Raw genomic sequence first — 22,456 nt, 5'->3', positions numbered from 1 at the left:
CTTCCCCTCCCCCCTCGCTCAAGGCCGGTCATCGCCTTCGCCTGCTCCAGACGATGGGGTGGCAGGCAAGGCGGCACTCTGCACATGGACAGAGTCGCTCCCACCTGCTGCACTCTTCGCATGTTCTGAGGCGGGAAAGCAGCTGGCCTTCATTTGGGTTTGCCAGGCCGCTTTGCCTCCCAGGGTTCAGCTCCTCCTTCCTTCTCCACTGCCCTGGGAGGTAGACCAGGATGATGGGTGTGGGTGGGTGTGTGGGTGGGTGAGGGGGTGAGGCAGTCCTTAGGTGGATGCGGACTTGAACCTGGGTCCACAGCAACACACCTCACGGGGAAGGGAAGCCAAGAGGCCCAGGGAGTGTCGGCGGTGGTGGCTCCTTTCCAGCCTCTACCTTCTTTCCTCCCGCTGCTGTCGAGGCAGCCTTCTCCGTGTGTGTGTGTGTGTGCGCGCGGCCTCTGGGCGATTCGAAACCTTTCTTCTTCTTCTCCTCTTTCCAGTTTAGCCTCTTCTGCAAACGGGACGACCAGCCTCCCTCCTGCGCTCGTCCACCACCTTCTCAACAAAGAGCAAGCCTGAGGCCAACACAGAACACCGCGATGCCCACGCTGCCCCCGTTGCCGAGGAAGCCGCAGTGAGCGATGCGTCGCCCGGGCCTCCACTTCAGGACTTTGCCCGCAAGCACGTTCAGGATCGTCGGGCTCACAAGCGGTCCCAGGGCTGGCATAGCGGGTGAGGAAGACCCTCCGCAGGAGGCCGTGTGGCTTGCGCCTTCCTCAGCGTCGTGCCCCCCTGGGAGAGCCGGGTTCAAATCCATGTCCAAGCCCTGCTTCGCTTGGGGACCTCCCCCCACAGGGAGCGTGCAATCTCTCAGTAGGGGCATGAACACGTCGTCTGAAATCGAGAGCCTCCTTTAATGTGGAAGGACAGCGCGCCTCGCACAAAAGGCCGGGCCTGCAGGGTAGGCGACGAGCCTCCCTCCGCCAGTCTGTTGGGGCTGCTGTGGGCCCTTCTCCTCTGCGAGAGGCCACGGGGTCCCTGACACAGGATGATGGGGGGGGGAGAGAAGGAGCGTTTTGGTCTCCCCGCCCCCTCCTTTCCAAACACCTGGAATCAAAAGGCTGGCCCTGCTGTGCCCTGCGGGCAAGGAAGTGCCAGGGTTACCCCTGAACAGTGCAGGACGTGTCTCTCGAAGCCGCTGCCTGGGCGGTGCCAGTTTCACCCAGGAGGTGGCTGGGCATCGCCCTTCCGTGAGTCAGGTTTTCTGTGTCAAGAGGGGCAAGGGCTGAGTCAGTCAGGGCTCTCCTCGCCTGCAACACCACCACCACCCCCGGCTGCTTGTTGTTGCAAGGCCGGCAGGCTTGGGCGCCTCCGTCACCTGCCCCTCTCTCTCTCTCTCTCTCTGGCCGGTTGCACAAGCCTCGGACTCCACCTTGAGGCTGGACGGTGCCTGGGAGGGGAAAGAGCGCTTCGTTCAATGCCGGGCTCCTAATGCTCAGTGGCTTCAAGGTTTCAGAGGAGCCGTCGCGCTGGTCCGTTTCGAAAACAGAGAGCAAGCATGGCAACAGAAGTAGGTGGGACTAGCAGTGTTATTTCAATGGGAAGGTCCATGGATTAGAACTCGCTCCTTCCAACAGTGTCTGGAAAAGGGGACTGTAACCCACAAAACCCCAAACTCAAATAAACGGATTGGTCTTAAGAGTGTCCCCAGCCCTTTGGGCCTTGGCGTGGAGTTGGTGCAGGGTTTGTGCAGGGTCAGGCCCTAGAAATAATGGGAAGCTCCTCAAAAACAGCCCAGCCCTGCACGGGGAGCCTCAGCGAAGGAGGAGGGCCCTCCCTCACCGCTGGCTTTTCTTCCACACCTTTTCCCACAATTTTCGGGAAGGGACCCATGAAGAGACTCTGAGGAGCAAACACAAGACACGGGGGGGGGGGAGAGGCTTTTCTGCTCCAGTGCCCAAGCTGTCCTGGCATGATGGGCACACCCCCCCCAACACACCCACCCACCCAGCTGCCAGCTCCGGCTGTTTCATCCTCAGATGTTGTCAGGAAAGCCGGGAGGTGGCTGCAGGGCCCGGCCTTTCTTTCACACCATGATTTGAGCTTGCACTTTTGCAACGGGTGGGGTGGGTGGGGTGCGGGGGGGGGGGGAGATAGCTGCAATCCCCAACTGGTCCCTTGCAAACACAAGGACTTTTCATAGAAAGCCAGAATGGAAATGTGAGCCACGGTTGTATGAATGTTATTTTATTACAGGCAGGTTTCACAATCCTGTTGTGATGTGTTGCACTTCTTTGCAGGGTCCGAGCGGGGCCCCTCCCCCGGGTGCTCCACTACACACCTCACACCTCCCCGCTTCGCTGGCTGCTCCTCAGGGGCCCTGATCCAGCAGTCTTCCTCACCAGGCCCCTTTTCTGTCCCCCCCCCCCCGGTCCTGACTGGAGAGGTTCCCATTTTATGGCACTTCCACCACCTTGAGAATTTTGCATCTCAGCCCTTGGTGGGCAGATGGTTCCATTCTGGCTACGCAGGAGATCCGCGTGGGGTGAATTCGCTGCTACCCAGCCTGTGGGTTTTGGGGGGGGGGAAGGTTTGCAGCAGGGACTCTTCCATTGTACAAAACTCAGCTTCTGTTTTGGAGTGATCCAGACACACGACGAGGGGGAGGCTGTCTCTCCCTCCCCAAGATTTCTGGAGGTGGCCCTTCTGTTTGTGTGTTGTGCAAAACCTAGAGTCCCCTAGCCTGTCCCCCCCCCCCCCGAGAGGCCAGCCAGCTGCATTTGGAGTGCAGGGCGCCAGTTTTTCAGGGGGCAACGAATGGTCCCTCTCTCCCCCCCTCCTTGAGTCCCATTCCCCCTTCTGCAGCTGACCGCCACCATGGCCGGGCTTCCACGAATAGTCTCGTACGTGTCCCCCCCCACCCCACCCCCACCCCCCCCAGCCAAGCACCCTGCTGTCCTGCCTCTTCTGCTTCTAAGAACGAACCCCTTTGGGCGCCACTCCTTTTCCCACTTGCTTCCCAAGTGGTGAGTGAAGTCCAGGCACCCGAGGAAGAAAAGGGTGAGGGTGATGGCGGGCTCCGTTCTGGACACGGCTGCAGTGACGCCAGGGCAGGAGAGGAGCCCAAGTGGGAGGGTGTGCGACAGCACGAAAAAACAGGGCTGAGGGCTAGGTACCCCGTGCTCCTCTGTCAGAGCCGAGAGACGCGCTGCTCTGGAACGGGCGAGGAGGACGCGAGAGGGCGCAGCTGCTCCAGCCCCCTGGCCGGCCACCCGCCTTCCCTCCCGTGGGGGCCTGGCCGCGCGAGCGGGTGACGGGGGAGGCATCGTGCAAAGGTGTTTCTAGGACCAGCAGGCAGGCTCTGCTCTTTGGGGGGGGGGAAACGCACCAAACAGACCTGAACCGAGGGGCCAGCCGGCGGCCCCCCTCTCGCCCGGAGGCAGAGAGAGGAAGCCTCCAAGCACCCAGAGGGAGGCAGAGGGCGCCCGCTGAGCCCGGCTTTCTATTCCTCTTTCAACGCAGCAGAGCAGAGCATGGCACACACACACACATACATACTACCCAGCACGCACGCACGCACGCACACACCCAGCCTATATATTGCTTGTTAAGGCACCACATGGGCGTGTGGGGGCCACCAGGGAGGCACAACCCCTTTCCAGGTGACCCGCCTGCCCCAATCCCCATCCCAGCAAACAGGCAACTGGAGTTCAAGGGCCGGGGGTGTGAATCCAACACCAGTCCCTCTGCAGCCCAGCCCAGTCCAGTCCAGCTGGCCAGGGGAGGGGGGAATGTTGTCTTGTCTCTTCCGTCCGTTCCCTTTGGAGACAGGATTCGCTTCCAGCGCTCCCTTCAGGAGAGCTAAGATAAATGACCCAGCACCAGGCAAGCGGGCAGAGGCCCCCAATCCCCCCTCTGGCAGTGCCTGGGTTGGGGAGCGACAGGAGACCCCCGCTTTCGGCGTGCAAAGAGTCCGTACATTCAGTTCCTGCCACGGCCCCTCCCTCAGAGGCCTCCGCCCGGCCCCCACCCCGCCGTTTTCCAGCCTCCCCATCAGAGAGGGGGGCGCAGGGCCTTCCAGGAGGGGCTTTTCTCCCAGGCCACAGGACCAGCGCAGGATGGGGGGGGCGACGCTGAGGGAGAGGATCTGTGTCTTGCGCAGGTACAAGCCGAGCAGTGGAAGCCGGTGGGGGGGACGGCAAGAGGGGTGGGGGCGGACGGACAGATGGACGGAGTCACCCGGCTGCCCTCCAGGCAGGCCACCAAGCCCAGCCAGGTGTCCCCCCCACACCCCCCGTTTTCCCTTTGTGGAGGCCAAGGTGGGCTTTGTGCTGCATTGGGACAGCCCCCCCCGGGCGTGGGAAGTTGAGGAGGAGGAGGAGGAGGAGGCATCCAGCTGTGAAAGGGGTCGGGGGGGGCCTTTGGGGAAAGCCCCAAGCCCAGCCCCTGCTGTGAACAGGAGAGAGGAGCAAACCCTCGGCCCCGGCTTGTGCAAGAGGGGCAGGTCCGAGAGCCGAGTCCGAGGGCCCCCCCCCCCCCGGATCGGCAAGAGGCCGCTAGACGAAGGCTTCCTGGTCGGGGCTGCTGTTGATCTTGCAGAAGAGCTTGGCCTCCTCCTGCTTCTGCTCCTTCTCGCGCTCCAGCCGCCTCCGGTAGCAGATCAGGTAGAGGGGCAAGCAGAAACCCAGCATGCTGACCCCAAGGAGCCCCACGTTGACCTGGCAGCAGGACGGGGGGGGGGAGAGAGAGAGAGAGACCCCTGAGGTCAGAGCAGGAGGGGGGGTTGTAGGGTGGAAAGGGGGCTGAAGACCTCCTTCCGGGGAGGCGAACAGCGCCTCCTGCAAGTGCCCCCCCCGGCAGAGGGAAATCCAGCACGGGGAGGTGGGGGGGGCAGGCGTCGGGAAGTGTGGAAGAACACCAAGAGGCAACTTTCGCCTGCATATTTTAAAAAAATATATAGCAGCCCTCTCCCTGCCCCCGCTGGCCCCCACCCCGGTCCGCCCTCTTTGTCTGTCCCCTGCTTCGGTCCAGATTCTGCGCTTGGGTGTTGTTTTCTGGGAATTCTTGAAGGCAGTGGTGGTGTCCCCCCCCACCTCTTTATATCTGTTGCACCACCAACTCTTGGCCACTCCTGCAACGCTCAGGGTAAGGGTCTCCTGGCCTCCTTCCCGCCCCCCCCCCCCAGCCGGCCTTCACGCTGCTTGTGGGGCCATGTGGGGAAGGGCCTCCAGCTGCCTCCACCCCCAACTAGCCTCTCCTTCCCGCGTCACCCTCACAGCCGGAGGGCACGAGGTCCCAAGGCAGCCACTTACCCAGAGGGGGTCACCTTCCAGGGGCCCCATCATGGCGAGGAAGAGGGGCTGCTGGAGGAGTGCGAAGAGGGCGCTGATCAAGGACTGAAGCCCCGTCAGACTCCCAAACTGGGTGGAAGGGTACCTGTTGCAAGGAAAGGGGGAGGAAGGGGCCATGAGCCAGATGCCCCCCCCCGCAGGGCTTGGCCCACCTCAAGCCCTGCCCTGCTTCCGCATCGCCCTCCGCCCTCCCGGTAGACACTCAGCCCTCCCCCCCCGGCGCCCACCTCTTCCACCCCGACCCCCGGGGAGGGGGGGCAGGGGCAGGCAAGGGGAATTCCCCGAGGGGACAGGGCCCTGGGTTCGGGCACCCATTCATTCCTCCAGCTCTTTCCTGCAGGAGGTGCTGAGCCTCACACAGGTCTCCGCCTTCAGCAGAAATCGCCCACTGAGCTGCCCTGTATTCGGGAGGCCTTCGTCCGGAATGGGGCGGGTGGGGAAGGGTCCTCTGGGTGATCTCCCTCCGGCTCTCCAGGGCCCCCCAGGAGTGGCTTTCTGGCAAGATCCAGAGAGCCACAGCACCACTCTCTGGATCTCAGCGACAGACAAGAGGCAGAGGCTAAGACGGCAGGGATTCTGCGCATGTGTGCGCGCGCACACGCTCACACACACACACGCACACACACACAGAGCTGTCATCAGGGAAGCTAATAGAGAACGTTTCAGGCTTCCTCTGTTTGCCCCACGGTGGGGAGCAGGAAACTGAAACGGGCCTTTCTGGCAACTGGGGTGAGGATGTTTACTTCGGCCGGCGAGCCCCGCTGGCCGGCCAGCTTTGGCCTGAGGGACGTAGTCAGGCATCTGTTGCGGGTCACACAGGTCGGGTCCAGCCTTCCTGAGCAGCCTCAGCTTGGGAGCGAGGAGACTCCGTAAACAAGCCAGGCTCGGAGGCCTTGGCTGCCTTCCCAAATCTCGACTGGGCAGGAACGAGACCTCCTGGAGGACAAACATGTTGATCTCGAGCGGCGGATCCGCGTCCCTGATTACAAAGTGCTGAATGTGGGCGTTTGGAGATGGAAAAACAGCGCCTGGGAGAGGGAGGGCGGGCGGGCGGGCGCTTGGTCCTCCTCCAGCCGTTGGGCAACCAGGCTTCACTTTGCTCAAGTTCACCCAACCCCCTCGCGGAGAGGAAGCACTGAGCGCTCTTGCTTGTCTTAAACACACACACACACACACACACACAGACACACACACACACACACACACACACACACACACACACACAGACCAACACTCAAGGGCAGGAACACAAAGAGCCAGCCTGGTCGAGCGAGTTGCAGCTGCTGAAACTGGATCTCAGTGACGGCCAGGCCGGGCCGGGCTCTCCCACCCACCCACCCACCTATTTACCCGGCCGGCCGGCCGGCAGAGACACCCGAGAGAAGGCGAGGAGCCCAATCGGAGGCTTTGCTCCCAGGACTCCCTCGGCCGAGGTGGGGGCCCCCAGACAAGCCCTGGGGGTGGGGGTGGGGGGCAGAAATCCGCAAGCCCCAGAGAGGAAAGCGAGGCCACAGGCCGGGCCCAGGGTCAGGCGGCTGTTTTGTTCCCGAAAGGAACGCTGCAGGGGGGGGGGGCACCGTGCCCTTATCAGATGGCAAAAAGGGAACACGGGCGCCTATGGCCTGCTTGAGCAATCCTGCCCAGGGGAGCAATACCACCCCCAGCCATCCCCGGAAAGCATCCTCGGCCAGGCCAGGCCAGGCCAGGGAAGGGAGAAAGCGTGGCTTGCTAACCACTCTCGTCCTCGGGCAGAATGGCTCGCTGGGAAACGAGGACCCCTCCCAGCCGAAGGCACGGGGAGCCCCGGCCGCAGCCGACGGAGAGCCGAAAGGGGGCTGGCGAGGGGAGGGGGCGGCAGGCTTACACAGCTGCGTAGAGGCCGCCCACGGCCGAATGGATGAACCCCCTCACAATGGTGTGCAAGATGAAGGAAAGGATCTGGAAAAGAAGGCCATTGGGGAGCAGTGAGGCCAGAGCGCCAGAACCCCTGGGGCTCCCCAGATAGGCCGGACCCCCCCACCCCCACCCCCCACCCCCTGCCCAGGCGGGTGTCCCACTGATGCTGCCCTCCCCCACTGGCCAGAGACCACGCCACCACGACCGGGCTCACCCACCCTGGCAGCAGCAGCACCCAGACCAAGGCTCCCTAGCCTCACCCAGGGGACCTCGGAGCAGACCGGGGGGGGGGGGGAAGGGGAGGCCAGGCACTCACTTGTAAAGGCAGGTTGGGGACCAGGCAGGTCACCCCGAAGCCCACCAGCAGCAGGTTGGTGAAAGCGAAGGCCCGGGTGGCGTTGGAGACCTTCTGGATCTGTCGGTCCCGGCGCGGCTTCGGTTTCAGCTTCTTGCTGCCCCTGCGGAAGAAGAGGGAGGGGGCCTCCGTGGATCGTGGCCCTTCGCGTCCCGTGCCCGGAAGGCCCTTCAGCTTCTGGGGGGGGGAAGGGGCGGAGGGAGCACCCTTCAAAGGACCCCCTTGTCCCGCCTCCACCTCCGCCCCAGATCTATCTAGGTCAGTGGAATCTCCGGAGGCGTGAGAAGGGAACCTCGACCCGGTAACCCGGTTTGCACCTCCTCCTCCTCCTCCCTGCCAGCCAAAGCGGCACCTGCGCCCACTTGCCTGGCAAGCGTGTTTTCTATCCTGCCTCACACGCCTCTGAAACTTTGTAGAACTAGGGCATCATGGGTGACCTGAGTTCAAGTTCCCACAGAACCACGAAGCTCAGGAGGCAAAGAGAGCCGCAGGGACGCCCGGCCCAGCCATGAAGTTGGCCAGCTGGGTTCGGTCACGCCTGGAGGGGATGCGCATTTCCCGCCCCTGGCATCACAGGCAGGGGGGCAGCCTTGCCTGGGGGTTTCCTCCCCGACCCTCCCCGGAGGGGGGTCAAGCATTACACGCCCCCAGGGCACGCGGCCAGGGGTCCAGAGGAGCAGCTACGTACTGGCCGGCATCCCCCGCCTCTTCGGAGCCACCGCCGTCATCGTCGTCACACTCCTTCAGCTTCCAGTCCATGATGTAGCCGATCACGGGCGCCGTCAGCAGGCAAAGCAGCTGCAGGACCCCGAAGATGGAGGTGTAGAGGCCCACTGGAAGGCAGGGGAGACCAGAGGGGGATCATCAAGAGTCTGCGGGTCGCCCTCGCCTCTCAAGGCCTTGGGGATCGGGGCCGGATCAGACGGACGACCAGCTCGGGCGTGTCGCACAACTCTTGCATCCCAGGGAAGACGAAGGGCCGCCCAAACCCATCACCTCAGCCCAGTTCCTTGGTGCTTCCTACCACCCACCCTTTGGTTCCCCTCGTGACCAGGAAGAGCTCAAAGGAGGCCTGACCCCTAAGCGGAGGCCTGCAGGTGGCGGGTCCAGGCGCTGGGGAAACTGAGGCAGCGCTTGGACCACCACCAGGGGCTGCCAGTCGGGGAGACGGGAATGGCCAGTCCACCGGGCCCTTGAGCAGCGGGGCTTTCATGAAAATCCCTCCGGGCTCCGGCTCCTTGACAAGGTGGTGGCAGCCTCCCAAGTGGGCTGGCGCCAGGGAGGGTGGGCTGTCCAGAGGGGGACCCCCCCCTGAAGGAAGGCCAGGCCAGCCGAGAGGAGAGAAGAGGGGGGCTCCGTCGGATGGGGCTGGGGGAAGCCAGGCAGCGCTGGACCCCAAGACGGAGCTCTCCTGTCGGAGGAGCTGCAAAGGATGGGGTGGGGGTGCGACGGGGGGTTGGGGGCAGGCAAAGGGGCCTGGAAGCTGATTAGAGAGCGCACACACAAACACACACACAGCTGTCTTCCCCCCCTCACACACACACACACACACCCCGCCACCCTTTCACGGCTTCCTTCTTTCCCAGCGCCTCCCTGTTGTTTTGCATGAAAGCACCTCCTGATTCATCTCGTTCACAGATTCCAGATTTAACAAGCCCAAACTGGATCTGGCCGCTGCGCCAGAGAGCAACGGGCGGGCGGCCGCAGCCGCCGCAGCTCCGTCCTGTTGGGCAAAAGACAAACAACCGGCTCACGTCGCCCGCCCGGGCTCTCTGGCTGGCTGCCCTCCAGGAGCTATAAATATGGGCCTGAGTCAAGAGCGCAGCCGAGGCGGAGGCTCCTCCTCCTTCGAACTCGCAGCCAGGCAGAGAATGGGTCTCCCCTGGCTTGGGCGCAGGAGGGGGGGCGCGGGGGTGAGAAGAGAAGAAGGAAGAAGGCCTTTGAACCAGGAGTTGCTGAGGCGGGCGCGACGTCACTCCCTCCGGGCTCCCTTCCCTCAAGGAGGCCAATTTCCCCGAACTTTTGCTGAGCAAGCGAACTCCGCAAACCCCTGACGGGAGACGTGACACATGGAAGTGTGTCATGGAAAGACGGCCGGAATTAGTGCTGACCTTCAACCAGCCGCCGGCCCTTGGGAAACGGGGCCATCGCGCCTTGACTCCAAGCGAGTGAGCGAGAGAGAGACACCGTCCAGGGTGCCCCGTCCCTGACCTGTGGCACCTGAGGGGGGGGGCAGGGAGGGAGGGAGGGAGGGAGGGGGGTCAGCCGCTTTCAGACAGCCCAGGAGAAGCAACCCAGGGCTTCTCTCTGTCTTCCTGGCCAAACGAACACACACACACACACACACACACACACACACACACACACACACGCGCACTTGACAGGCCACCGAGAGGAGGCTTTTCCTTAAGGTCCCTCATCACGGGAGGAAAAGCAGAGTTTCCCTCAGAAAAAACCCGAGGAACCTGGCCCAAAAAGACGGGACGGACACGCAGGCGCGCCACCCTCGTCTAGGCCAGAGCAGGACGTGCCCCCTGCACCAAAGGAGCAGAGCCCCCAAGGAGCCCCCTTCCGCTTTGGCAGGTCCTGCAAGATCAGGGCTGCCAGGAGGACCCTCAGAGCGCCTTCTCTGTGTGCAGGAGGTCCCGGGTTCGAGGCCCCCTCCTGTGAAGGGAAAGACCTCTCCGCCCGCCCGCCTGTTCGCCCGCCCTCGCTGGCCTGTTGGGGTCCTTAACAGACCCTTGGCAACCTCTTCGGCCGGTCCCCTAAGGTTCCCCTCACCCTCGGCCCCCCAGCCCCGTAGGAACAGCAGGCCGAGGGAGACTGAGAAGAGACCCCCCCTCACGCCCCCCCCACGTACCCGTCTCCAGATCCCCGTCCACCAGGAACTCCAGGATGTTGTTCATGGCCCCCATGTAGAAGATCAGCCGCAACTGGGTGACGCACATGGTGATGAGGCTGAGCAGCAGGATCGGGCTGAAGACGCTGTGCATGAAGGACGGAGAGGCTGCCGGCCAGAGGAGGAAAGGGGAGGAAGGCAAGCAAGCAAGAGAGCCGTCAGGCAGGCGGCCAAGGACTGGCCGACGGAGCCTCTCCTGGCCGGCCTCCGGAGCCAGGCCTCGTCCCGCTCGGGGAGGCTGTCCTTTGGGGGCCCGGACCAGACCCCCCCTCCCCCCCGCTCTCCACCTCCCTTGTGCCAGAGAGGTGGGTCCGGACTGGCTTCTCCTGAGAATGGCTCGTGGCCCGGGGCCTGAGCCCTCTCCAGGGGAGGCAGCAGAAAAGGGTGCAGGGGGGGCAGGCAGGGGGAAAGTGGCTGCTCCACGGGATCCAAGCAGCCCGCGGAGGACTTCTGCCCCAGCGGCCCTGGGCCACAGAGCAGAGCTGGGAGACATTTCTCGGCCTGCGAGGAAGCCACGCTGCTCATGGCGTGGCCAGGGGGGGTCCCGCAGATGCCCGATCGGCTCACCCGCGTGGTCAGGCTCGCACTTGACCTCCAGGTCGACGGTGGAGAGGCAGAGCTTGTGGCCGTCCTGGAGCGGGGCCGCCTCCTTCGGGCCCTTCATGGAGCTGCCGACGCTGAGCCGGCGCCCGACCGTCGTCACCTGCTTGTAGAACTGCTTCCCGGTGATCTTGTGGTCAAAACCCAGCCAGCTGAACTTGATCTTCACGCTGCCCGGCCGGAGGAAGGAAGGAAGCAAGCGGGGGGGGGGGGCAGGGAAGAAGCCCAGCGGTGACCGACCGACCCCGCCTGGCGCGCCGCCCGTATCGCCAGGCAAATCCCCCTGCGGGTTGGCCCCCTTCGTGGACCGCTGGACGGAAGACTCCCCCCCCCATGTCTGTCTTTCCTCCCTCCTCCCCACGCGCTGCGACTCACGTGTAGTCCATGTCTTCGGGGCCGGGGAAAGGCTCCAGGGGCCAATTGAAGAAGCAGTTGAAGAAGACCAGCCCTGCACAGCAGGCCCAGACGACCAGAATGAGGATGAAGGAGACCCCGAAGTCGTAGATGACCTGGAGAGCCGGAAGGAGGAAGAACGGGGTGGGGGGGGTGGGAAATCAGGCCTTTCTCTTCCCCCCCCCCTCCCCCGGGCCCAGAGCCGACCACCTCGGATGCCCTGGAGGGGCCTCGGGTGGGGTGGGGGGGCTTCTGCTCTTCCCCCAGCGACACGACAGCCACCCACCCAGCCCGGATGTTCCTCTTCACCCCTAATTCCAGTGTGAGGATGATGGGAAAGGTTTCCCCGGCCACCTACCTTGATCCCAGGGAAGGTCACAGCCGAGGAAGCGTAAGAGCCAATCATGAGGGCGATGAAGGTGGAGCGGAGGTCCCCGAACATGTTTGGCAGCTGAAAGGGAAGGAGGGAGGGAGGGAAGGAAGGAAGTGGGGTTGAGAGGCAGGCTGGATTGGATTGGAGGGGGTGGGGTGGGGTGGGGTGGCAGGGAGAGGAGCCGGGGACCCTCACAATGCCTCGTGCGGCCTCTTAGGGTCCACTTAGCCTGCCCGGTCGTGGCCGTGGCCAGGAGGACCCACCTCCTTGGTGGTTCCGGGAAGAGGAGGGAGGGGCTGCAGGGGCGGGAGGGCTTTTCTCCGGCCGCTCACGGGTGGCCCTCCACAGGCCAGGTGGTCTGGCGGGCGGGTGGCCGGAGGGCTGGGTGGCCGACGCAGGACAAGTTTCGGCCAGCCGAGGGCCAGGCAGGACTGAGCCACCCCGGCCGACAAGAGGGCTCTCCCTCGGGGGCCGTTGTGCACACAAACGGAGCACCCCCCCCTGCACCGTCCGGCCGTGGCCAGCCGCAACGGCGTGTCCCAGCCCCTCCACTCCCCACTCTGCCCGTGGGGGAAAGGGGGCTTCGGGGCGAGATGTGGAGCCAAAGCACCAGGGAGAAGTCGCCACGGGGCCAACGTCAGGCCAGCTGCCCCCACTAAGCCTCTAACCAAACCCCGTCTCGCCCGTCCCGAATTCCCCAGGCGGCAACGTTCTGCCCTTTGCTTGTTAAAAGCCTTGGCCTTTTCGGCGGCCCCTGAAGGGGCCCGTGTGGCCCCCGGAGCAGGGAGGCCCCTCGCCTCGGCCCCAGCCCTAGCCTGGCGGCTGCTGCCGGTGGTGGTGGTGGTGGGTTTTAAAGGGCCTCCTTTCTGGCTCCTGCCTGGAAAGGTCGCTCCCTGGGGCGGAGGCAGCATTTTGGAAGTGGCTCAGGGCACCCGTCCCCCCCCCACCGTCCCTTCCTCCACAGCCCCCCCCCCAAATGATCCAAACGCCCAAAAAGGAACCAGGTGGAGGCCTGGAAGAGGGACCGCTTTCCTGATCCAACATACGTAGGGCTGTGTGTGTGTGGGGGGAGTGTTGGCTGTGGGGGGGGGTCGGGGGATTGGGGGGGTCAGGAGAGGACAAGGGGGACCTCAGAGCCTGGGCTTAGGCCAGGGAGGAAGGACAGCATAATAAAGGCAACCAGGGGCAGCGGGGGGGGGGGGGGAAGAGGGAGAGATTTGGAGGCATAAACAACCCCACCGAATCCCTGTGGCCTTTCCAGGAATTCCTATGAAAGGCACCTGTTGGGTTGGGGATGGGGGTGGTGGTGGTGCAAGGGTCTGTTTACTGCACTGGGCATGTCCCTGCACTGATGATGATGATGATCCCTCTGGCAGGAAAGGAAGTTGCTTCCACCTGCCTCAGCCTCTCTCTCTCTCTCTCTGCAGCGCCTGCTGGATCGCTCGCTCGCTCCCTCTCCCTCTCTTCTCCTCCCCCCCCCCCCAGATGCAATGCAGCAGCCAGGTCCTTAAATAACCCCAGAGCCAAAGAGGAGGAGGAGGAGGAGGAGGAGGACGGGACTCCTTTACAGATGCTGCTTCTCCCTTTGGTGGTCGTGGTGGTGGTGGGGGGGGGGAAGAGATGAACAGGAGAAGCCGGGACCACCCAGCCACCCACCCTTCCTCCCCATGGCCAACCATTCTCCGTCCTGCCCCAGAGCCTCAGCCCTTCAGAAATCGCTGCGGGGAAGCCCCAGAGTCCGGAAATGGGGAGCCAGGGGCCTGCGGGGCCTTTTGGCCTCCCTCTGCCCTGCTCAAGAGGGCCAAGAGCAAGGGGTGACGGCCGGGGGGGGGGAGAGTGCAACGTGCCTGGCCGGGGGGGGCAAAGGCCCCCGACCCCAGTGGCTGCTGGTCCTCCTTGCCTGCCCAAGAGAACAAAGCCCTCCGGTGGGATGGGGCGCTTCGGAGCAGAGCAACAGGAGGGGGAAGGTGCTCAGCACCAGGTGCTGGCCTCCCCCCCCCAGCCCGGCCCGGAGTCACCTCCCTCTCTGCCCCCTCCCTCCCCTCCCCTCCAGCTGGTGTTTGTGCAGCTGCCTCACCAAACACAGCTGGGGGGGGCAGAGTGGGAGCGTCTCTGGTTCACCCCCCCTCCCAGCAGAGCCCATGGCTCTGAGGAGCCTCCTGCTGGGCTGCCCCCCCATGCTGGGGGTCACACACAGGGCCCCTCCTCGCCTGCTAACCAGGAGGAGCCCCACAACTCCCCCGCCACTGCCCCAACCTCATCTCTTCTTTTAGGGGGCCCTAACCGCCCCCCCCTCTCCAGCAAGAGGCCTCCTCGAGCCTCCGGGGTCTCTGGAAAGGCCTCCCCCAGCCCACAAAAGGGGCCCCAGCCCTGAAGAGGCGGGGGGGGGCTCTTCCCAGGCTTTCGAGGGCAGAGAGAGTGAGGCCCCATTGGCCACCCCCCCACCCAACGCAAGAGGTGGTGGGGCCAACAAGGGACACACACACACACCGGATCCAGGTGCAAAAGGCGCCCCCCTCCCCAGACACTTACTGTGAGAGAAGTGAAGGTCAGACACATCCCCCCGAAGCCGTTCAGGGCCAGCGCGATGAAGATGAGCACCGACAGAGCTGGGGAGGGAGAGCGGGGTTGGGGGGGGAAACACGACTCTCAGCCAAGCAGATCCGCCAATGCACAAGGGCCGCGGCACCTGCTCCACCTCCCAGGGAGCTCAGCCGCTCAGCCCCGGGGACCCCGATGGGGCAAGAGACGGAGGGGGAAGCTCAGCCACCCTCACCCTACGCCCCCCCCATCATCCTTCTGGAGGTGGGTCCCTCCCCTCCCCTCCCCTCCCCTCCCCAGGAAGGGACTCACAGTCTGGGTTGCTAGCCCCATAGGCGATCATCACGCACGATGCCGCGAAGCAGGCGCTGCCAGGAAACAAGAGGGCGCCAGTCACGGGGGGGGGCAGCTAAGGGGGCACAGGAGGCCGGGAGGGCAGTAGAACCCGTCCCGTCCCCCGTCCCCCCCCCCACCGACTTTGTTGGCAAGAGAGCCACAAACACTCCCGGGCAGTGTTCCCCTTTTCTACCTTTGACCCAGTCATTGCCCAGGAAGCGCCCCCGCCCGTCTGCCCCCCTACGTTAATCAAGGGTACAATCCAGACGTCTAATAAACAGTCCAAGTCTCCCTCCTCCTGCTTTGTAGCCCCGCCATCAGGCCATCCGGGCTGAACTGGGGCTCAAGCCCAGAAGGCAGAAAGCGGGAAAGCCCTTTTTGCAAACATACAGGAAGAAAAACTGGACTTGAACAAGCGGTTCCTTCCTGAGTTCATCCGTGAGGCCATGAGGACTAGAAGCTCGACCGTCTTGTTTTAATTAAAGGGGATGCACCCAGGATGTGGCCGTTCTTTTGACAGGGAAAAATTCCACCCAAAGCCATGTGGGATGGCGCTGCTTCCTTTCCTGGAGCACGATGAGGTCAGCACCCTGTCCGTCTGTCCGTCCGACCTCCAACCACCCCACCCCACCCCACCCCACCCAAATACAGCCAGCTGGGTTCTCTCCCGCCACCCTCTAGGGTCAACTGCCGCGAGAAAGGGCCCTGAACATCTGGAACAGGAAGTGAAGGGGTCCATCCAGAGGATGCAGAGGGGGGCCAGCGAGCCATTTGCAGGAGCCACACCCCTGGGAAAGAAAAGGGACCCCCAAGAGCCATCTAGCCAACCCCCCCTGCCAGCGGGAGAGCCCACTGCTCAAAGCTCCACAGCGGTCTCCTCTTGAACCCGCTGCCTGAAGGGACACCCCACCTCACCCCCCGCAGAGAGGACGCAGCGCATCGGGGCAATGGCCGCTGCCGCCACTCACCTGCCCAGCAGGCGCAGCTTGCGGGGGCCGTACTTGTCCATGACGATGCCCAAGGGGAGGGTGATGGCGCTCAGCAGGAAGGATCCGACTGTGAAGGCCAGGTTGAGCATCTCATCCTGCTCCTTGCAAATCAGCCAGCCGTTCATGCGCACGGCCGGCTCCTCCGCCCCCAGGGCCGCCGCCACCCCTTCGCCTTCCCCCGCCTCCGTCCGGTTGCTCGCCGCCAGCCGGGAACTGAAGTTGGCTGACCGGGTGGAATTCTCTGCAAATCAGAAGCAAAGAGGCCCGTCAGCGCCAGGCAGCAAACGCCGCCCGAGGCCAGGCAAGCGGAATGCCAGCCCGGGGCAGCCGGCGTGGCTCTGTTGCCTGAATCGGCCAAAGCCACAGCCGGCGCGAGGCCTGGGAAGTCGACAGACAACAGCCGAGAGGGGCCGATCCTTGATGGGTTCGCCCACCTCAGCTGGCCCGTGTTGGGAATCCCAAGCTTACAGGGTCACCCCCCCCCCCAGCATCACCAGAGGCAGATTCTGGTTTCAATTGGCCTTTTATTCCAACCCATGAGGACTAGCACCTTACGTTGCCAAGTTGCCAAAAGCTTAGCGGCAGAGTGCCTGCTTCAGGCCCAGAAGGTCCTGGGTGCAACTTCCCACTGGGAGAGCTAGAAAAGATGCCCCAGAAGGCAGGGCCCCCACTTGGGACAAGGCCATCCCCCCCCCTGCTTCCTACCCTGGGCTGAGGCTGGGAGAGCCGAGAGGATCCAGGAAGCGCCCCCTCCCTCCGTGGCCCATCCGTGCCAGCGCTGAGCTTTTGTGGCTCCTGCCCTTCCCTCTTCTCCCCACCCGATTAGAGGGAAGCCAGGGGGGGCCCTCTTTGCAGACCCCACTCTGTGCAAAGATTAACAACAGGCTTCAGGCCGGGGACGGACTGGGGGAAGCCGGGGGGGGGGGGTAGGAAACAGATGGGGGGGGAAGAGGCAGATCAGCCAAGCCCGAGAAAAAGCCCTCGACTGGAGAGGCGGCTGCTCCGAGCGAGCGCTCCGAATGGCCTCGCCCCAAACAGCCCCGTGTTTGTGATGGAAACACAGATCCTGGCAGCAGGCGCCCCCCCCGCCCCCTCCGTCGTGCCCTTGAGAAGCCGGGCTCCGGTTACAGACCTTCCTGGTTGGCACCTGGGGGGAGGCCGGGGGTGGGGGGTGGGGGAGGACTCAGCCCTCAAGGAACTGGGCGCTGCCCTGGGGCACCTTTTGGCAGGATCCCCCCAGGGAGCAAAGGCTTAATCCCCATTCCAGGGCCCCAGAAGGCATGGGGGGGCACTTAGGAGGGACACAGGGAAAGTGGGTGGATTGGGCCCACAGGCAGCCCTCCATTCCCACAAGAGGAAATACGGGCACGGAGCAGGACGAGAAACGCACAGCCGTCCTGGGGGCAGCCTGAGCCTCAAGGTGTGCCCCCCCCAAAAAAAAATAGCTTTGGGAGCAAAAGCAGGTGGTTTCCCAGAGGGAAGGACCCACGACCCGCCTTCAGCCCCAGCAGGGAGGGAGGCGCCCCCAGCCCGCCCTGGGAAACGAGACCCCCACCCCCACCCCCACCTTCACGCCGACTAGCCCACCCTCCAACCCCCCCAGGCAAGAGAGAGAGAGAGAGAGATATAGATAGATAGAGAGACCCTATCTTTGCTTCTCTTTGCTTTTCATTAACTTGGGAACAAACGGGCAGGATGATCTCAGCTTCCTCCTGACTCGAGGGGGGTGGGTGGGAGCAGCCATCACGGGACCTGCGAGGCTCACCCCCCCCCGCTCCCACTCCCGCCCCTGCCCCCCACCCCTCCCCAGGCCAGTTTGAGCCCGCCTTCGATCGGCACCCTCTCTGTCCTGGAAGGAGCAAGCAGTCCGAGGCCACCCCTGATAAGAGCCGGATCAGGGAGGAGGGGAAAGCGCTGAATCAGGGGAGGAGAAGATGCTGGCTCAACAGGTTCCCAGGCGCTGAGCGCCTCCAAACTGAACTCGTCCTCCGATCCAGAGCAAAGTGGCATTCGCACACCGAGGGGGGGGGGGAGGGCAGGAGAGAGACATGGAGGCTCAAACCTTCTTGGGGGGAGGGGGGCAAAGGCGTTTTCCTGTCTCCAAGCCTTTTCCTTCACTCCCCCCCCCAAAGCACCCTTAGCTCATCCTCTGCTTTTTTCCCCCACCGAGAGGGCCCCTCCCTGCCCAAGGAGTTCAGAAACAAATCAAGTCTCTCTCTCCCCCCCCCCCGCCTGGCCACCCCCCCTCACCCCCACCCCCACCCCTGGGGTGGGTTTCCTCTCCTCCTAGGAGGAACTTCCCTCTAGGGTTGGATGGGGCATCCGGTGAAAGATTGACTCGGGCGTCCAAAGGGCAGACCTGATTAAAGCTGGGAGGGGCCTGGCCTGGCGTGTGGAGGGGGGGGTGCAGTGTGAGGGAAGGGGGGGAGGCACTCCCTCAGGGCCCCCAGAGGCCCCTTTATCCTGCTGACCCCCTGACAGGGCCCCCCCACCCCACCCCGAAGTCACTGCTTCCGAGCAACCTCAAGGCGGCCTGCTTTCTTGAGCCCTAAGCGGAAGGCAAAGGCACTCTCTCTACAGGCGGCTTGGTAATGGTTCTAGGCTTCCTTCCTTGTGGAATGCAGGAGGGGTGCTCCTGAGCATGTCCAGAGAGCACCCTCCCAAGGCGGATGTCTCTTTTCCCTCCAGGCGATTCCCATGCCGCTGCCTGGGAACCGCCCCGCTTGGAAAACAAAAATATTAGCCCTCCAAGGCCCGGCATTTTTCCTGCCCGGCTCCAGCAGCACCTCCCTGGGCTCCTCCATGTCAGAGCAGAACACACACACCCCGTGCCGGTTCCCCATGTGAAAAAAGCAGCCCGTTGAGCTCCCCCCGCCCGAGACGGGCCGTCTGGCTTGGCTAAGGACGCCTTGCTCCCCCTCTTCCCCCCCCCGCCCGTTGCCCCGGGAAGTGGCCAGGGTTGGGCCAGTGGCTGCCCCAGAGAGCGCCCCTTACCTGGGAGGGGGCACAGGTAGGAGTAGAAGCCCTCGGACTTGAGCATGATCAGGAGGGAGCCCCAGCCGAGGAGGACGGCCGAGAAGAAGAGGTTCTCCACCACGGCCGTGCAGGCCATCCACCAGCGCCGCCGGTGGGCCGTGGCAAGCGTGGGCGCCATGATGATGGAGGAGGAGGAGGAGGAGGAGAAGGGATGGCTTCACCAGGTCTCTTCCAAACAGCTGGCAGGGGATAAAGAAAGGATGAAAGCAAAGGATGAACGGAGCATTTCTACACGCACACATGCAAAAACACAGGGGAGAAAAATATCCCCACCTGTCCTCAGGGCTTGGGGGGGGGGGTGAAACAGGTTTTGGGCGAGAGCCTCTTCTGGAATGGAGGTGGTGGTTTTATAACTGCTTTGCCGTTTTATCACAACGGATCCAGTCAGAATTGCTAAGGGAAGCCTCCATGGGCAGGAGCAGTGTACCCTGGATCTCAAACACTGGGCCACCCGGAAGAGGAAAGATCGCTGAGGCGAGCCGTGGGTCGCCAGCACTCCCACCTCGCTCCGACTCCCTCCGTTTTTGGCCACCCTGAACCGCAGCCCCAGAAAGCTTCGTCCTGACGCGATCCAAGCTGGCTGCCCTCCCTCCCGTGTTCCGGCCACGGGCTCTGCGCGCTTTGCAAGTCCCAATCCTCTCAGCCCTTGTGCTTCTCCGGGTCCCAGGAGGGTGGGGGGGGAGAGGGGACCCACCTCCCTCACAAAACACACAGGCGACCCCCCCACACCACCCGCCAATTTCGTGCTCCTCGGCCATCCAGGGTTCGGGGCCAGGGAGGCAACATTCGAACCCTCAGCCCTAAAAAGCCATTTCTGCCCCCCCCCCCTTTTGATCAGAAGCCGCAGGACGAGAGCCCCAGGGTGACTCTCTCAGACCCTTTCTCAGAAAAAGGCAGCCGCCTGGATGACGTTGCTCCACCGGACCAGTTAGGAATGAACCAGCCTCCCAGCACTGGGAGGGCAGGCCCACCGGGCACCCAGGACGGCCGGGGGGGGGGGGTTAAGGGGGAAAGGGAGCAGCCTTTCTGCCAGCCACGAGGCCGGACCTCCCTCCCAAGCCCCCCCCCCACGGCTGCTGATAAAGAAACCCACGGGAGGGCTTGGAGGAGGATTTCTGACGGGGGGGCTGGGGGGGTGGGGGGGTGTCTGCAGGCAGGAGAGATAAAGGAAGCGACAGCCAGCCGCCCGTAATCCCGGACTTCCCCCACGGATTCCCTTATCAGCCTCGGGAAGAGCCGAGAGTTCCTCTGGCCGGATTAAGTGGCCCGCCGGGAAGGGAGGGGAGGACCCACCCTGAGGGGAGGGGGAGGGCCCACCCCACCCCACCCCACCCCACCCCACCCCACCCCACCCCACCCCATAAAAGGAGTCCCGTGACTAAACCCCCCCCCGCTCATCCTTGAAGTGCCACAAAACTTTTTTTTTTTTAATTCTAGTGTCAAGGGAGGTCGGTTTGGGGAAATGAATCCCAGCTTCACCCACATAGACTGTATATGTATATCCGTGTGTGTGTGAAGGTAGGATTCATTCATGGGAAAGACCTGTATACTGAATATATAGGTCTTTTCTCTTTAAAAACAATGCAGTATTTCAAAACCCCTCTGTTTTCACCTGGGTTGGATTTAATCTGGTGTCCTGCCAGCCTGGGACTCAGTTCCAGGTAAAAAAAAGGGTGGCTCCTTATATAAAGTAAACAGCGAAACCCGCGCCGGCTGAGAAGAAGAAGAAGAATCCAGGAGGTGGATTTCGGGGTCATGAGGGAGTTTTTCCATCTCAATCAATCTCAGCCTTGAAGGGGGAGGGGAGGGGGGGCAAGGAAGCAAAGGTCGGGGCCCCTCCTGTCGTACGGCGGCCCTGATCCACAACGGGAGGGCCCCAAAGGTGGAAAGGGTGGAAGGGTCGGGCTCCAGGAGTTCCCCCCTTCCTCCCCAGCCAGAAAATGCAGCTGCGGGGGCAGGGGGGGGGGTTAGAAAGAGGGAACTGAAAACTAAAGGGCCAAGATTTTGTAGAAGGCACGGGTGCACTTCCACTTGGGGGGGGCAGGGGGGGGGCCCGGCTTCCCCATCTCTCAGAAGGAACTGGGGGCGGAGGGGGGGGGAGAGAGGGAGCTGGAAAAGGCACAGAAAAAGGGGCCGCCACCCCCCCCCCCGCGAAGGATCAGGGACGGAGGAATGGAGGCAAGACCTTTGGCTATTTAGGAATAAAGGACCCTTGTCAGGTTGGTAAAATTATGCCTTGTTTTATGACAGACAGCAGGAGGCCCCTGGTCCTGAGGCTGCAGGGACCTGGGGCGCGGAACTCCCTGCCACTGCACGGTCGGGGGGGGGGCTGCCTTTTAAAGCATGGGGTCGGGGAGGGGCCTCTAAACTCGGAGGCTGTTCTCTGGAGGGCTCCGAAGCCCCTGTGCTCGGGAGGGGGGGCTTTTGCCCACCCCAGGGAAGAGCCCCACCGAGGGAATCCGGCCCCCTTTCCCCCCCCCGCCGCCTTCGGGTCCCCGGGGCACCTGGGTGGCTCCCCCAGGAGAGGGGGTGGGAAAGGCCCGGGGGGCCCCCTCCCACCCTGGAAGCCTCTGACCTCTTGCCCCCCCCCACAGCCACCCCCCCACAACCCAACCCACTCCAACAAGGCCCCTTTTCTGAGGTTATAGGTGAGGGGGGGGCCCCGAGCGCTTCTCCAAAAGGCCCAAGTTCTCCACCCACCCACCCCCGCCGCCTCTCCCGGAAGGGCCGGCTCTCCCCCATCGCAGGGCGGCGGCGGCGTGGGGAGGGGGGGCGCGGAGAGCGAGCGGGGGGGGGGGCGGCTGGGATTCCCTCCGAGCGGGGAGGGGGGGTCCTTCCAAGCACCGGCTGCTTCTCCTCCCCCCGCGAGGAGCCTCCGGTCGGGGAGGGGGGGCGAGAGCAACGAGGGGTCCCCGTCCGCCCGTCCTTTCTCCCCCCCCACCCGCTTTATTCCTCCTCCTCCTCCATCCCCGCATCCTCCGCGGCTCACCTGCCTCGCCGCCCGCCCGCCCGCCCGGCTCTCCCTCCGCTCGGCCGGGACCCCAATCGGAGGATCCCCGGCGGCAGCAGCAGCAGCAGCAACAGCGGCGGCGGCCTTCCTTCCTCCTCCTCCTCCTCTTCCTCCTCCTGCCTTCCTCCCCCCCCCCCTTCCCGAGGCGGCAGCAACAGCAGCGGCGGCAACGGCGGCGGCGCAGCTTTCTCCTCCCGCTCGCCGGCTCGGCGCTTATTTATGCGGGGCCGGGTGGGGGGGGCGGTGGGGGGGGCGGGGCCAGGCTGGGCGCTGATTTGGGCCCCCCCCCACGCGCCCTGCACACGCCCGCGCCCCCGCCAGCCCTCCCAGGCGACGGGCGCCCAGTCACCCCAGTCGGTGAGCCCCTGAGAGGCCGTGGGAGTCCCTGGGGGGGGGCCCGGCCGCCTCCTCCTCCCCCCCACCCCCCACCCCCCCACCCCCGGGCCGGAGGGGCGGCTGCCTCTTGGCTTCGGCCTCCACTCCCGACCGCAGGGACCTCGTTCTCCCTATGGAGTTGGGAATATCCTGGGCAGGAAGGGGGGGGAGGGAGGGGGGGAGGGAACCCCAGGTGTTTTTTTGTGTGTTTTTTTTTTTGGCAGGACGCAAGTTGCCCAAAGAGGCGCTCCTGACATTATCTTGAGGTCTGGCCACCGAGAAAGAAAACACACACACACACAGAGGCC

General features: G+C 64.0%; 1 protein-coding gene across 2 annotated transcripts; it reads right to left on the bottom strand.

The window, feature by feature from the left end:
* Positions 1-2,225: 2,225 nt before the first annotated feature.
* Positions 2,226-21,944, bottom strand: SLC43A2 (solute carrier family 43 member 2). Of its 2 annotated transcripts, none has more exons than XM_072978733.2 (14): positions 21,753-21,941; positions 18,722-18,942; positions 15,707-15,968; positions 14,715-14,770; positions 14,394-14,470; positions 11,847-11,939; positions 11,471-11,604; positions 11,063-11,265; positions 10,457-10,603; positions 8,285-8,429; positions 7,558-7,699; positions 7,210-7,283; positions 5,307-5,430; positions 2,226-4,712 (listed from the first exon to the last, which is right to left on the bottom strand). In XM_072978733.2, the coding sequence occupies exons 2-14, from the start codon at positions 18,879-18,881 to the stop codon at positions 4,551-4,553; spliced, it is 1,779 nt and encodes a 592-aa protein (XP_072834834.2). In that variant the 5' UTR covers positions 18,882-18,942; positions 21,753-21,941; the 3' UTR covers positions 2,226-4,550. The 2 variants fall into 2 exon arrangements, 1 of the variants encoding a protein (XP_072834834.2); XR_012080761.2 differs by lacking the exon at positions 2,226-4,712 and adding an exon at positions 6,089-6,281 and having other exon boundaries at positions 5,305-5,430; positions 21,753-21,944.
* Positions 21,945-22,456: the final 512 nt, after the last annotated feature.

This window comes from Pogona vitticeps, chromosome 7, assembly GCF_051106095.1.
Source record: "Pogona vitticeps strain Pit_001003342236 chromosome 7, PviZW2.1, whole genome shotgun sequence".
Lineage (NCBI taxonomy): Eukaryota > Metazoa > Chordata > Lepidosauria > Squamata > Agamidae > Pogona > Pogona vitticeps.
This window is presented reverse-complemented; position numbering and strand designations above follow the sequence as displayed.